This window comes from Stenella coeruleoalba, assembly GCF_951394435.1.
Source record: "Stenella coeruleoalba genome assembly, chromosome: 12".
NCBI classification, from domain to species: domain Eukaryota; kingdom Metazoa; phylum Chordata; class Mammalia; order Artiodactyla; family Delphinidae; genus Stenella; species Stenella coeruleoalba.
Window position 1 is genome coordinate 49153982 of NC_137158.1, and position 13371 is coordinate 49167352.

The window sequence follows — 13371 nt, forward strand, 5'->3', positions numbered from 1 at the left end:
GGATTAAATGAGATAATCTTTCTACTGGCCCCTCAGCACAGTGCCTGACACACAACAATCATTTAAAAAGTTGGTCTTTAACATTATAATAATCATTCATAGATCATGTTCACCCAGGTTCTTCTAAAATCTACATTACTGAGTCAACTATAATTACTGAGTCAACTATATTTAGCACTCTTAGAAATGGATGCACTCTTTCAGGCCACGGAATACAATACAGTAGCCTGCCAAGGTGGACTGAAAACTTAAGGTCTCATTAACATGTGATAGTGGTTAGTTGGGTCCATGTTCATGTGTCAGTACCAAATTGCCTATTTAGAAAACTAACAAGCTGGCTTCGTAACACTGAGCATAGATGCTGTACTAGAAATCCTAGGTTCTCAACTATCAGAATAATTTTAAAAAACAATATAAATAAGTTGGCAGTATTTTATATACTTGAAAGTCCATAATTTCCACGTGTTTTCATTCTAGCCTTGTAAACTTAGAGAACACAGTTACAGTTATACACGGAAATGAAACAAATTAACAGGTTATATTTCCCTGTCCTGATTTTGTTATTGAAGTAATTTAATATTGTATGATTATTTTGTAGTAAAACTTTTTCTGGCAAGTCTTACCTGGAATTAAAAAGTATTTAAAAGTTAAAACAAACTTACTAGCAAAAAAGAAAGACTGTTTGTTCTAACAAAATTTATTATGCAATAATTACAAAGATTAAAGACTCTCCCATCTCAAATAAAAATAACTGTTATAATTACACACATAATACAGTACCTTATAGAGTGATTCCAATAAATATCACAGGAAATACAGGGCATTTTCAATTGGAGAGACAAATACTTTCACCGTGTCTGACATAGGAAACCCTGTTCACATAACGATCTGCATAAGGTCATGCTTTTAGTAACAGTCCGCCTAGAACTGTGCCAAAGCAATTCTTTCAGAATGTGAAGTACCGGGCAAACCACTCCTGGCGCTGGGGATCTGGAGAAGCCACCGGGGAAGCTTCACTCTGAGGAGGACTGAATTCATAAAAAGAGAGACATGTAACCCAGCATTAAGCTGTTTTGCAAAATGAAGGGAAAAGCACATAAAACATCAGTGCAGATGACCACAACTGGTTCCCTACGTTAGGAGATGCATTTTAAAGATCTGCTACTTCCTCTACACTGGACTGTGTTCTCCACTCCATGAGAGTGCAGCAGCAGCTCAGATGAAGTCCGTGAAGGAGGAGCCACATTACAACAATTACAAGAAACAAAAAAATCAAACAGTTGAGAAAAGTCAGGTGACCTTCTTGGAATAAAAAAGTTCAGGAGGAACTGTAGGAAATAAGAGAACCAGGTAACATTCTTCTTGTTCAGCACCTTTTCTCGTTTAGTTAATTAAAAAAAAAAAAAATTTTTAGAATCTGACACAAGCATTTCTTACAGATGTGTCCTTAATTATAACTAAATTAAGTAACTAAACCATGGTATAATATTTTTATATATGTATGTTTATATTAAACTTTCATAATTCCATAAGCAGATACTCTAGGGGAAAGGAGTACATTAAAATGCCAATTTCCCCTCCATCTTCAAAGTTATATAATTTATACTTATCTTAACTCTAACTAAAGATTCTTTGGGCTAGTTAAGAAAATAAAAGGATCCCTACCGTCTTTGGGGGAAATTACAAGGCACGCAACAATGTGTAATGGAAACTCCAGTAGTCATGTTCCTTGAGCCCATGCACATGCATCTTACTGATACCTGAACATACCCATGCACAAGGGAAAATAAGCAACACAAAATATTTAGCAGGAGACACATTCAAAGGTGTATTTGACTATTTTTCATTCTTGCTATTTTTTTCTATTTAAAATAATGTCATTAACTAGTCATTAATCACTTAGCCTAGAAAAAAAAAAGTAGTCTACCTGTATGATTATTACTAGTGACACTGAGACTTAGTAAGAATAAGTCAAAAAATAAATTTTAAAATAGCACAAGATCAGTAATAGTAAGGTAAGCACAAAATGACAGCACTTTCTGACTAATTATTTAATGGATAAACAATTGGATTTCATTCAAATTTTACTTGTTAATACATTTATTCAAGGACTCTGAGATAAAACTGGAATATTAATTATAAAATTTTTTTCCTACTTCTGTCATTAAGTTCCCAGAGCTTATATATTTTTTATTTTGGCAATAAGTGCATATATATTTATAAATAAGCAAGGGAAAAATAAACAGATAAGAAACAAAAGCCACTTAATAAATAAAAAATATCTTGAATTTCTGTAATAAGGGGGATGGATTATTAATGAAAAACTGGTGATAATTCTAAAAATGAAGCACCGGTCCATAAATATAAATATTAAAAGTCTAAGCATATGAATTACATTAGTACCTCTTTAAGCATTTAGAAAATTGACAAGGAAACAAAAAATCTTTTTAACAGAGTTAAAAAGGAGTTCTCTAGAGAGGTGGTGAATATATTTTGAAAATATTTCACAGTAAAATTTCTTTTCCTAGGCTGTTCTTAAAGTAGTAGATTTCTGCAATGTAAGAAAGTAAATTTCTCAAGTTAGAAAAGAAAAGAAATCACTGGTGAGACGGGGCTCACCTCAAAAGTGTCTTGGGCTCTTTGGGTGGCACTGGCTGTGGAAGTGGTTTGCTGCTGTTGAACTCAATATCGTGGACTGGAGAATTAGGAATGGGATCCAGGCGGTTAGGATGTCCATTGCCCACTCCACCAGATTCCAGAGCACTTAGATTGGGAACACTCACAAACCTGTTTGTTGGTGATTTATTGTTCTTCTTCTTTTGCTGTATTAAAAATAATACATGTGAGGACAGTCCCTGCATAAGGACGAATGAGAAAATAGGAACAATAGAAGATACAAATTTGGCATGGGAAAATTTCGGAAGCTGGATGTTAAGATGAACCAGTGTTACCCAAAGTGCGGTCTGGGGATCCTTGGAGGTGCTCTTTATCTACATGGAATCCTCACAGACAGACATGCTGCTAGGTCAGAAAGAATGAGGAAGAAATGTTTAGGAATGGTTCATGGGGAGGAGAGGAGGGTGTGGAAAGAAGGCCAAGGGATAAAGAATATTGGGAGGAAAAGGGAAAGGAGGAAACAGCAGATCTCATGGATACCATGAGGTTAAACGGGTTTAGGCTAAAATTAGGAGAAGGTGAAAAGTTAACATAATTTTAAAAGAGAGGTCTGTGAACTTTAGCCATCTGTCAAAGGGAGGCAGTCCTTGCCTGGAAAATAAAAGGACTGAGAAAATGCTTGGCAAAGTAGTTTGAATCAAATCTCACATTTCTACCTAAGACTTAGAGCTGACCTAGAGAAATAATTTGGTTTTAAATTCACTGCATCATCTCTCTGAAGAGGGAAGATGAAATCTGTATACTTAAGTCTCAATTACCAATTAATTGGTAGTATCACCATTAGCTCACAATCTTTGAAAAAAAATTAAAGGTTATAAAACAAAAGCGATCAATGTTTTTTTCTTTTAATTGGTCTTTAAAATTGATGGATGAAAAGAGCAATACAATTTCAGATTATTAAAATCTATCAGCTTTCAAATCATTAACTTTAGTCTCTATTCATCTGTAGATTCAATGAACATCATCTTGCTTTGTGTAATAAAAATTAACATAAATGTGTGCTAATTTATGAAATAACTTTTTGCAAAATGATTCCAGAGTTTGAAAAAAATGCAATTAATAGACAAGATGGTCCTTTTCCTTTGCTTATAATGATCTCAACTATCTAGACATTGTCCTTTGTCATTTTCTGTGAACCACAAAGTCTCTGAAAAGAAGCCTATTTTAGCATAACTGCAAAAAGAAAGGAAGAACAATATCTTCTTCAGAATTATTTGTGAAAATTGAGTCCCTAATTTACAAAGATGTATCTTTAGCATTTTCTTGTTTTAGTCATGAGAGGGCATAATTAAACCTACTTAAGGTTTATTTTAAGAAATCAAAAGTATCATTGGTAAAGTTCTACAGTAATGGTTTTGTGGCTAAAATGTAATTCCAATAAAATAGGTAAAAAGGAAATATTTCTAATCTTGTTTCAACAAGTCTCATAACCTAGCTTTTTAATTAAAAGCTTATTTCACCCTAAATAATGAATTTAAAAACTGAAACTATATTCATTCATTCACCAATTTTTTTTTTTGAGAGGCCTTTATGTGCCAGACACTGTTTTGGACTCCAGAGATACAGCTATAGGTTTCCTGACTTTAGTCATTCCATTTTGCAAATCATTCAAGTCATTCTGTTTTAATAAACATTTAAGTTTAAAGTTTGGAGCACTTTAAGTTGTGAAGAAAGGATAGATTCCATCTTCTTAATAGAGAAGTTTTATGAGCTTTGAAAGCAGAAATTTTTCTGGCTAAGGGCCTAAGAGAAATTAGATATGATGTGCAAATTAATTAAATCTGAATCCAAAACATAGCTTTAGCATGGGCATTTTTATTTCTACTACTGATTCCTGCTAAAAGATATGTAATCCCTATAAAGCCCATATACATAATTATTCATTCTTTATTACTTGCTTTATTCACTAGAATAATTTGTAGTAACTTATAGAAAACATGATGAAATTTTGCAACTGAACAAATATTTACTTAGTACTCACTATACCTATAGCACTATGATGGGAGTCATAGGAAGCTTGGGTACAAAAATGTATAAGACTTAGCCATGTCCATTTCATTTATCTGCAAGGCTCTTCTATCTGTCCTAAGACAGCAACAAAATGTAAGAATAGGTCATGTTCAATTTTAATTGTCAAGAAAGGTGATTAAGACTGTGAGAAGTAAGGCCCTTCTCTGAAGATTAGTGGGCAACAAAATACATGTCCAACCCAAGGCCCATTAAATGGCAGGCCTTAAGTCAGGGAGAGCTGTTGGGTATACAGGGCTTGGGGTACTTTTCAAGACCCCATAGAGGACAGTGAACACTAAGGAAATGACAAGAAGTTATCCTGAAGCGACTCAGAAGTGAGTTTTCTTTTTTTTAAGATATAAGAAAACAAAATGGTATAACCAAGGTTTTATAATATTAATAAAATACTGTTTTAAGGAATATGAATTCTCAACAAATAAATGAATATTATTAGCATCTCATTTGAAAATGAGTGTATAAAGAATTCATAGATTTTAGTCCTAGATTATTAAATTTAAGAAAACATTTTTGGAAGCTTTATCTTCTGCTGCTCTTAATATTTTATAAAAATTTTAATCAAGTTTTAAACCATATTCCTATTTTACAGTGTTTACAGCACATACCTTAGTCAGTGGATTAATAACACCAACAGTAGGACTTGAGTTAAACACTTTGTTGAAGTTAGTTTCTCGATTGACTAATTCCAGCTGATAAAATTTATTATCCTCCTATAAAAAAGAATTACAAACATTTCTTAAACATTTTCTATTGAATATTTAAAAATTTCATTGTATAAATGCCATTTCATTCAAAATTTAATATAAAACCTGAATGAAAATTTATATACCTTATTCAAAGATTTCTAGACCTGTCAGGTCTAGAAATCTTAGAAATCTTAAAGTCTGCTGGTGGGTGAGTTTTCAACACATTTCAAACCCTGTGCTCCGGGATTCTTCTCTACCCTTTCATACCTTTTCCCTCCAAGGCTAGAGCTAAATGTTTTATTTGGCCCATCTCTTTTCCAGAGGGCTGACTGTGCATTTTGAGCAGGCTTAACCTGCATTCATGGAGCTGCTCTGTGCATGGCTGAGTTGTTTCCAGACATGAAGATGGCACTATGGTATATCATTATGCTTGAGTACTGGAAAAGTATTTGATCTGCCTAATCTCCTCTGTGAGACGTCAATGTATTACAGCAATGGTAACCACAGAACAGAGAAAAAGTGAATGGCCCATGCAGAGATAAACCCTTTGCCTTTGGCTTCACCAACAGGTGCTAACTGAACAACCAGACTTCCTATGTGTAGGAAGTAAACACATAAGTGAATGGATCACTGTGTGTGTGAAAGGCAGGGTTGTGTGCTCTAGGAGAACTAGATTTTCAACCCCCTCCTAGTTACCACTGACCATCATTAATCTCAGCCCATGTGCCTCACAGTCCACAGACTTAGGGTGTAGTGAGAAGAGTGTAGACCATTCCCTGGCTAGAATTGGAAAATCAACAGCTATTTCTACCATAGATGAAACGTAGTAATACATTTGCTAATTTCACATGTAGAATATAAGGTAATTTTTCATGACTCTACTGTTGTCAGATAGAGACAGAGCAAGCTATGATGCCTGTGCTCATGTTCACAAAGCTTGGAAAATTGGGTGGTTATTGGGATGAAGTAGCACATATTCTGTCTTTCCAATGCCTGCTCCTGGGTTCCATCTATGAACCCCAATCAACTACCTGTTGCTTTTTGGCAGGAACTTCTAGTCCCATACAACAGGATGGCTTTCCTAAATGCTAAGAGAAATAAATATGTTAAGGAAAAAGGACTTCAGAAATAAATGCTCTTAGGCTCTCTTTGCATGCTAATGTCCAAAGTTTTCATGAAGAGATCAATGAGTAAACAGAATGATTAGCACTCTATTTCTAGTTTTACTGATTTTTATTTGTTAGTGGCAGTAAAAAGCAATATTTTAATTATTGATCAGGTCATATAATTTTAGAAGACTCTGAAATGTTTTATCTATTTTAAAACATCTGTGTTTTTTTAATTCTTGAGGAATAATGACTTTAATGAAGGCAGTGTATTTATTGTAAAATCTGTATTTTCTTCCCTGATGGACTTTTCAGAGCCGCTAACATCTCAGTGTGCACTGAGACTCTCAAGACAGAGCCTGTAGCTTTTCTTAGTCTAGAACCCTAAGAAAATAGAATCCTTTTTCCATGAAGTATGTCTTTGGATCAGGTTTTAGTGGGACACACTTTAGGAAGTTAACAGGACTAACTGGAAGTGTGCAATGCAGGCTTGTGCATGTATGTGTTGACCGTTCTTTCCCATCCAATTCTAATTCTACATGTACAATACACACACACACACTTCAATAGTATATTAACTGTACACTGGCAATAACATATTATTAAACATTCAATATGTATTAAAAAGTATTTCTTTTTAAAAATTACTGAAAAAAGACACAATCTCCTTACCATAATACCAAATTTAAAATTACTTTGTATTTCTTATCCTCATTCATAAACATTTTAATAAACGTTCAATCACAATACATAGATTTTGTACTTTCAACTTTTGTTTAGCATTACTTAAAAATATTTTCTCATGTTTTCCCAATCAACAGTCTACAGATTACTAACATGGTTACACCAGAACCCCCTACCCCCCAAACCCAAACAACTTACCATTAGTTTCTTTATGACCTGATCTCTTTCTGTAAGCATGGCTTTTAATTCTCCAATCATCTGTAAATCTTCTGGTTTTGATTCTCTCATTAGATATTTTTCTTCCATCTCTTCTAGTCTAAAAACAAGAAAACCTTTCATTGATATGATGCAGACATTCTTTTGCGATGCCTATATTTTTCAAATTGGTTCAGTTGAACACACAAAAATTTAAAATCAAACTTTTTCCGTTAAAACTTGTAAGCATAATAACATGATTGCCTCAAGAGGTAGTGTTATGAAAGGCTCTCCAAGTGCAGATGATGTTATTAAAGGCTTTGCAGATTACTTTGGAAGAATTCACTCATTTTTAAGTCATTTAAGTGTATATGGGAATGAGGTGAGGTATGCTCTGTAGAAGAAATAATATACTGAATAATACTAACCTAGCAATGCAGGCTTGATGCTGGAAATGTAGGCTTACTATTAGGAGAACTTACCACATATATGAATATTGTGTGATGACATAAAGTTTGTTAACATATATAAAAAGGACAGAAGATACAGAGGAAAGGGGTACAAAGGACACACACATATGACATCATTCTTTCCTGGTTTATGGGAAATGCAGTTTACAAATTCTGCATATCAGTTAATACACTGAATATATAAACTGGAAAAAAAAAAACCCAGTTCATCAGATAAAAGAAGAATCATATTTCCTTCTAGGCCTGTTCTGCCCTGAATGAAATGAGAAGGTAATAGAACTAAATGCCACTGAAGACTCTAGAATAGAGGCCATTTTTTATGAGCAGAGGTGCCATGGACCCTGCAGAGTCTAAGAATATAGCACAGGGCAGAATGAAGAGGGTGCAAATGGAAACTGCTAGTGTAGTTTGAAAAAAAGCACTCTCGATTTTAGAAAATTCAAATAATTAGAACAATCTTAAAACTTGTTTTCCAAATACGAAGAATAAACTAAGCTCAACAAAATTATGGTTAATGAAGAGTCACAGAAAAATTTATTCAGTCAACAAATATTAAGTAACTTCTAGATGATCTATCCTCTAGGTATCAGTGATCCACTCCCACCCTCCAGTTCCAGAGGCATACCAGAATCTGTGCATTTGAGTACTTTTAGTAAATTCCACTAACTCAGCTCAAGCCAAAGACTTGGAGATAACATTTTTGGCTCCCTACCCAGCCCCACGGCTAAAGTTCTAATCTGGGAAGTAGGGAGGTATGAGGGAGAGGAAGTGTGGGGTTAGGGAGTGACTCTCAGGATCAGTTGGGACTTCGTCAGTTCAGTGTGAGGCTAGTTTCATTATCTTCACTTTTGTTCTTCTGTGACAATTCACTGAGCTCACATAAACTAACCTTGCATTTTATCATGATGTGGCATTATATGGGCAAAGTTTTATATTTTATGGGCAACGGTTTTGAAAAGCTTGAGAAACGTGGAAAAAGGCATTTGCGTTTCATACCAGAGTAGCCACAAGATGTCACTGGAGTACTTTATCAGTAAAAACAAGGTACAAGATTTTTGAACTGTTTCCTGCAGCTGAACAAAAATACTTGGTAGTAAATGGTCACTAAAAAACTCAATTTAAAGCCTTATTTAAAACTATGATGTCTTAGAATAATTCTGAATGTTGCTTTTAAGTATGGAAAATTCAGAAAGCATCTTCTTGGGGTGTAAATAAATACATGTACTTCATTTGTAAAGTTAAAAAAAAAAAACAATAACTATTATGTCTTTTTGTTCCAGTACAATGAGAAGTTAAGGTAAAGTGAGTCTAAAATAGTCAGTTACTATCCCTGAACCACCTTTTTTGCATAATAAAGGTCTCTGAACTTAAATTCCAGTGTATGTTTTTGTTTAGTTTCAACATTCTTTACCTACAAAATTATTATCAGTTAATCTTCTCCACAAAATACCTTTACAGCACCAAAAAATTTTTTAAAAGATACCTGGATAGTAAAAGGAAAAAAATAATTGATTAAACTGAAGAAACATCCATATAAACACAAATGGGAAAGCATTAAAGGAGAGAACAAGTAATATGATGTAGATTTAACCTGCAAACATATTCCAAGAATTATTAGTCTTTCAAAATCCTGATGGGGGAAGCACACTTCGTCCTCTTCTGAAGCCCATTCAGGCCAACACCCGGCAGTCAACATTTTCCCTTTCAGTTGCCCCACTCAACTCTCTAAGCCAGCTGCTTCCCAAAGACTAGGTGTGAACGACTAGTGATACAGGAGACAGTTTAGTTTGTTCTCCTTTAATCTTTCTGACCACAAGGAGAAAGTCTGTTAGGTTCTGTGTATCTTGACTGGTCTTCATAGCATATATGCTTATTACGCTGTTTCACAGCACTCAGGCAGGCCTCAAGCATCAGTGCTAGCCAGGATCTAATAACACTGTTGTATTTTCACAGAAGTCACATTTATATAGTTATGGCTTAACTTCTATTTAGAATAATGGGTGAAATTTTTCAGTAGTAATAATGGTTTTACTGCAGAGTTAAAAATTTAACAGGAAAAGTTGATTAAGTTAAAACAAGTCGATTAAAAATATTAAGACAATAATATCATAGGTAGCCAGAAATGACCAAATTCCCAAAGGCTGTATAGGAAGGATTAAAGCCTGGGAAATAACTGCCTTGAGGGAACCACACAAGTACATACAGACTTTTACTCAAAATACAGATTCCCATTAGAAGTAACACAAAGAGAGGACAGACAGAAGTAGAACATATAAAATTACTAATTAGGGTCACTGCTTGATTCTCCCCAGGCACGCACGCCCTGATTTTTTTTTTTTTTTTTTTGGCTCTGAGAATATATAGGTCAGTGTCTACGGCTCATGGATAACACAAACCAAAAATATGAATGCATAAAAAGCTGTATAAAAAAGTTTCCCAGTTGATAGTCCTTCCACACTTTTAAAATAAATGACAAAAAAAAATCAGTAAGTTGAGATTTTAGAGCCAAACAACAGTATTATTAGTCACTAATGACTAATTTCTAAAATATGACTAAATTCTAAAATAGTCATATCTATTTTAGAATTTTAATTGTATAAAATGAAAGAACTCTAGTATACTATCTCCTACAGCCTTAAGGTAAAGGAAATATAGTAATTCAAGCAGCTTAACGTCAAACTTCTCTTTCCCATAAATTACAGGCACAGATTCAGACTTGTGACAATAGAACGACTTCATCCTTACCTCACAAGATTATGAAAATAAGCTGTATGGTATTAGGGTATTATTATAACTATTAGGGTATTATAGATTTAAAAAACTCAAACAACTTTTAAGGAATAAGTAATTCTGGTGTGGTGGAGAGCTTCTTTTTAATCAGGTATTACTGACCTACTTAAAGTCCAAGTACAGAAATTCAAATGTTTCCCCCAATAAGAAATTACCTTTTGGCTTCAGTACAGTGAGAAGTTAAGGTAAAATAACCCTAAACAATAATAATCTCTGAACCAAACTACCTTTTGTGCATAATAAAGATCTGCCACGACTCCAAGTTCTGTGTATATTTACATTTAGCTTAAAGTTCTTTAAAACAGCCCATCCTCATTTGCTTCTAAAACAAAAAACACGACATATTTCTTAGATACAATGTTTTTACTAAGATACTATACCACTCAAGAAAATAAAACAATTTCTGTAGCATATCTGAAAACCTAAGTAGACTTTAATACCCAGCACTAGAGGATTTCTAGTAATAATTCCGTAAGAGACACAGAACTCTTACCACCATTTCAACGATGTTTAGAGGGTACGGTCCCTCCTTTAAACTTTTGTCCCCATTTCATCTCCCTGGAGTCCAACAAGGTTTGGGGCAGGGACAGAAGAAATGTCCAGCTGCTCCAGAGGCCCCGCAGCTGCAGGCTTCAGGTGGCAGGCTGACCCGTGCCCCTCCAGTCCCTCCACCATACCCACTGCCAAGAATCCACAGGGCTTTGCCGATTTTGAAGTTTTAAAGTCAGCATGCAGTTGATTAGGAACTTCAGTAGGGTACCCTTAGTTCTCTGAAACAGGCTGAGAGTAGTTCAAAAGTTGTTCTCCCCAGTTCCTTAAACTGGAATGGACCCTCCCTGCTTTCCATCTGTTTAAATCCAAACCATTCAGCAGATCCCAGCAGGCTGCATCTGAGGATATGCGCCAGAAATATCCACCTGTCTAAAACTGTGCTTTTCAATATGGAGGCCACTAGCCCATATGTGGCTATTTACATTTAACTTAATTAAAATTAAATGAAGTTAAAGATTCAGTTCCTTGGTTGCGCCAGCCACTGTTCAAGTGCTCAACAGCCTCCGTGGCTAGAGGCTACTATACCGGACGGAGCAGACACAGCACATTTTTGTTATTACAGAAAAATCTACTAGACATTGCTAGCCTAAATACAGTTGTATATGTGTTTGTTTTTAACTAAATGAGTAGATACCTAAGACTAGAGGTTAATTACATAATGACAGCAGGTGAAGAAAGAAATATGGTCGGTTAGCATAGACCTAGTTGAAGTAGAAAACAAATGGTAGATCTAGAAAAACAGATAAAATATTTGACTTATGAGTCACACTAATCCTTTGATTAAAAATGAATATTAAAATACTAAATTATTTTCTATCTACTGAAAGTTCATAATGCGCAAAACCATAAAAAACGGAATAAAGTAAAAACAAAGATATAACCCTTACTCTTTGTAACGTAACATTCCTAAGGAGACCGGACACACGGACAGAGGTTATTCTTTCTGTGAGCATGTTTTCTCAGAGTATGAAGAGGGGGATACCAGGATTTTAGCCTCTGCCTGATAAACAACACTGTGGTCACTGGGGTTCACTGTAACTCATCTCTGCAAAATGCCTGAGATTATGAGCTTTTCGACACGGCAGGTGTGCAAGCTCTTACTGCAGCCCACAAGGTTTAAAAATTACCCCCAATACCTGCAAACACCCAGAATCACTGTGACTGGGGAAATGACCTCATGAGTCTCTTTACCATTTCAAGGGTAACTTTATGAAGTGGTAAATATTATAGGGAATCCTCAAAGATTTTATTTGTGAAATATTCATTGAGTGCCTACTGATGTGAAAATTCTGTATGTGTCCATTAGAAAGAACACCTCACCTCAGAGGCCTCTGAAGTAAATGCCAGTGACTTGGGGGGGGGGGGGGTCTGTTTTCTGTTTCAGCTGAAGTGAATGTGGGCATATGTGGTACAAATTTAACAAGACTTACTGGGAGGCTTAGCTGGTTAAATGGATGAAATGCAAGATGATTTTTAGATTGGAGGAAGGTAATAGGTAGGAATGACATAGAAGCTTATTCTAGACTGTAGAGGATAACACAGGAGACTCTTAGAAGGAAACTGTGAGCGTCAGTGTGGCTGACACAAAGGTAGCAGACAGGGAATACGGGTGACTGTGGGATGAGGCAGGAGACGGCACGCTGGAGCTAAGACTTTAAGTTTGACTTTGACACTGAGGGTAATGGGAATAAGTCACTATTTTGACTTTATTGAAGTATATGGAGATATTTATATTTTTTTATGAAGGCTTTTTAATTGATTGGAAGAGGAGAGACTGAAGTGAATAAACCATTGCAGCAGCTTAGAGTAAATTATTTCTGAGATAACTTAAACTGGACCACAGTTTAGGCCACAGAGATGGAGTGAAGCCAGGTGCATTAGCTATAGAAGTTTATAAATAAGTGTGTAGGAAAGAGAGGGGCTATTAAATATTTTTTAAAACATAAAGCAATAATTAGAACTTTGGGTTTTAATGATATTGGAGCTACTATATATGAGTACTAACTTTGTGATGTTTTACATTTATTGATTTTTAAAATCATAAAACAATCAAATGCTTGTTGTAGGAATTCAAACAATGTGTAAGTAGAGTATATAAAATAAAAAGGAAGTTTTTGCTCTTCTCCATCTCCAATACCTCCTAATCCAGTCCACAGATGGAATCACTACCATTAAAATTTGTAT

The 13371-nt window shown here is 34.9% G+C and overlaps 1 protein-coding gene across 3 annotated transcripts in view; it reads right to left on the reverse strand.

Moving 5' to 3' along the window:
- Window positions 1–697: 697 nt before the first annotated feature.
- Window positions 698–13371, reverse strand: part of FAM184A (family with sequence similarity 184 member A) — a 120483-nt gene continuing 107809 nt past the window's right edge. For 2 of the 3 annotated variants that reach the window (XM_079939503.1, XM_079939502.1), the window contains 4 exons: window positions 7379–7496; window positions 5310–5414; window positions 2620–2822; window positions 698–1028 (listed from right to left, as the gene is read on the reverse strand). In XM_079939503.1, coding sequence (XP_079795629.1) covers window positions 947–1028; window positions 2620–2822; window positions 5310–5414; window positions 7379–7496 — 508 coding nt within the window. In that variant the 3' untranslated portion in view covers window positions 698–946. Of the gene's footprint in view, window positions 1029–1665; window positions 1761–2619; window positions 2823–5309; window positions 5415–7378; window positions 7497–13371 lie in introns of all 3 variants that reach the window. The other variant, XR_013830837.1, reaches the window with a different exon arrangement.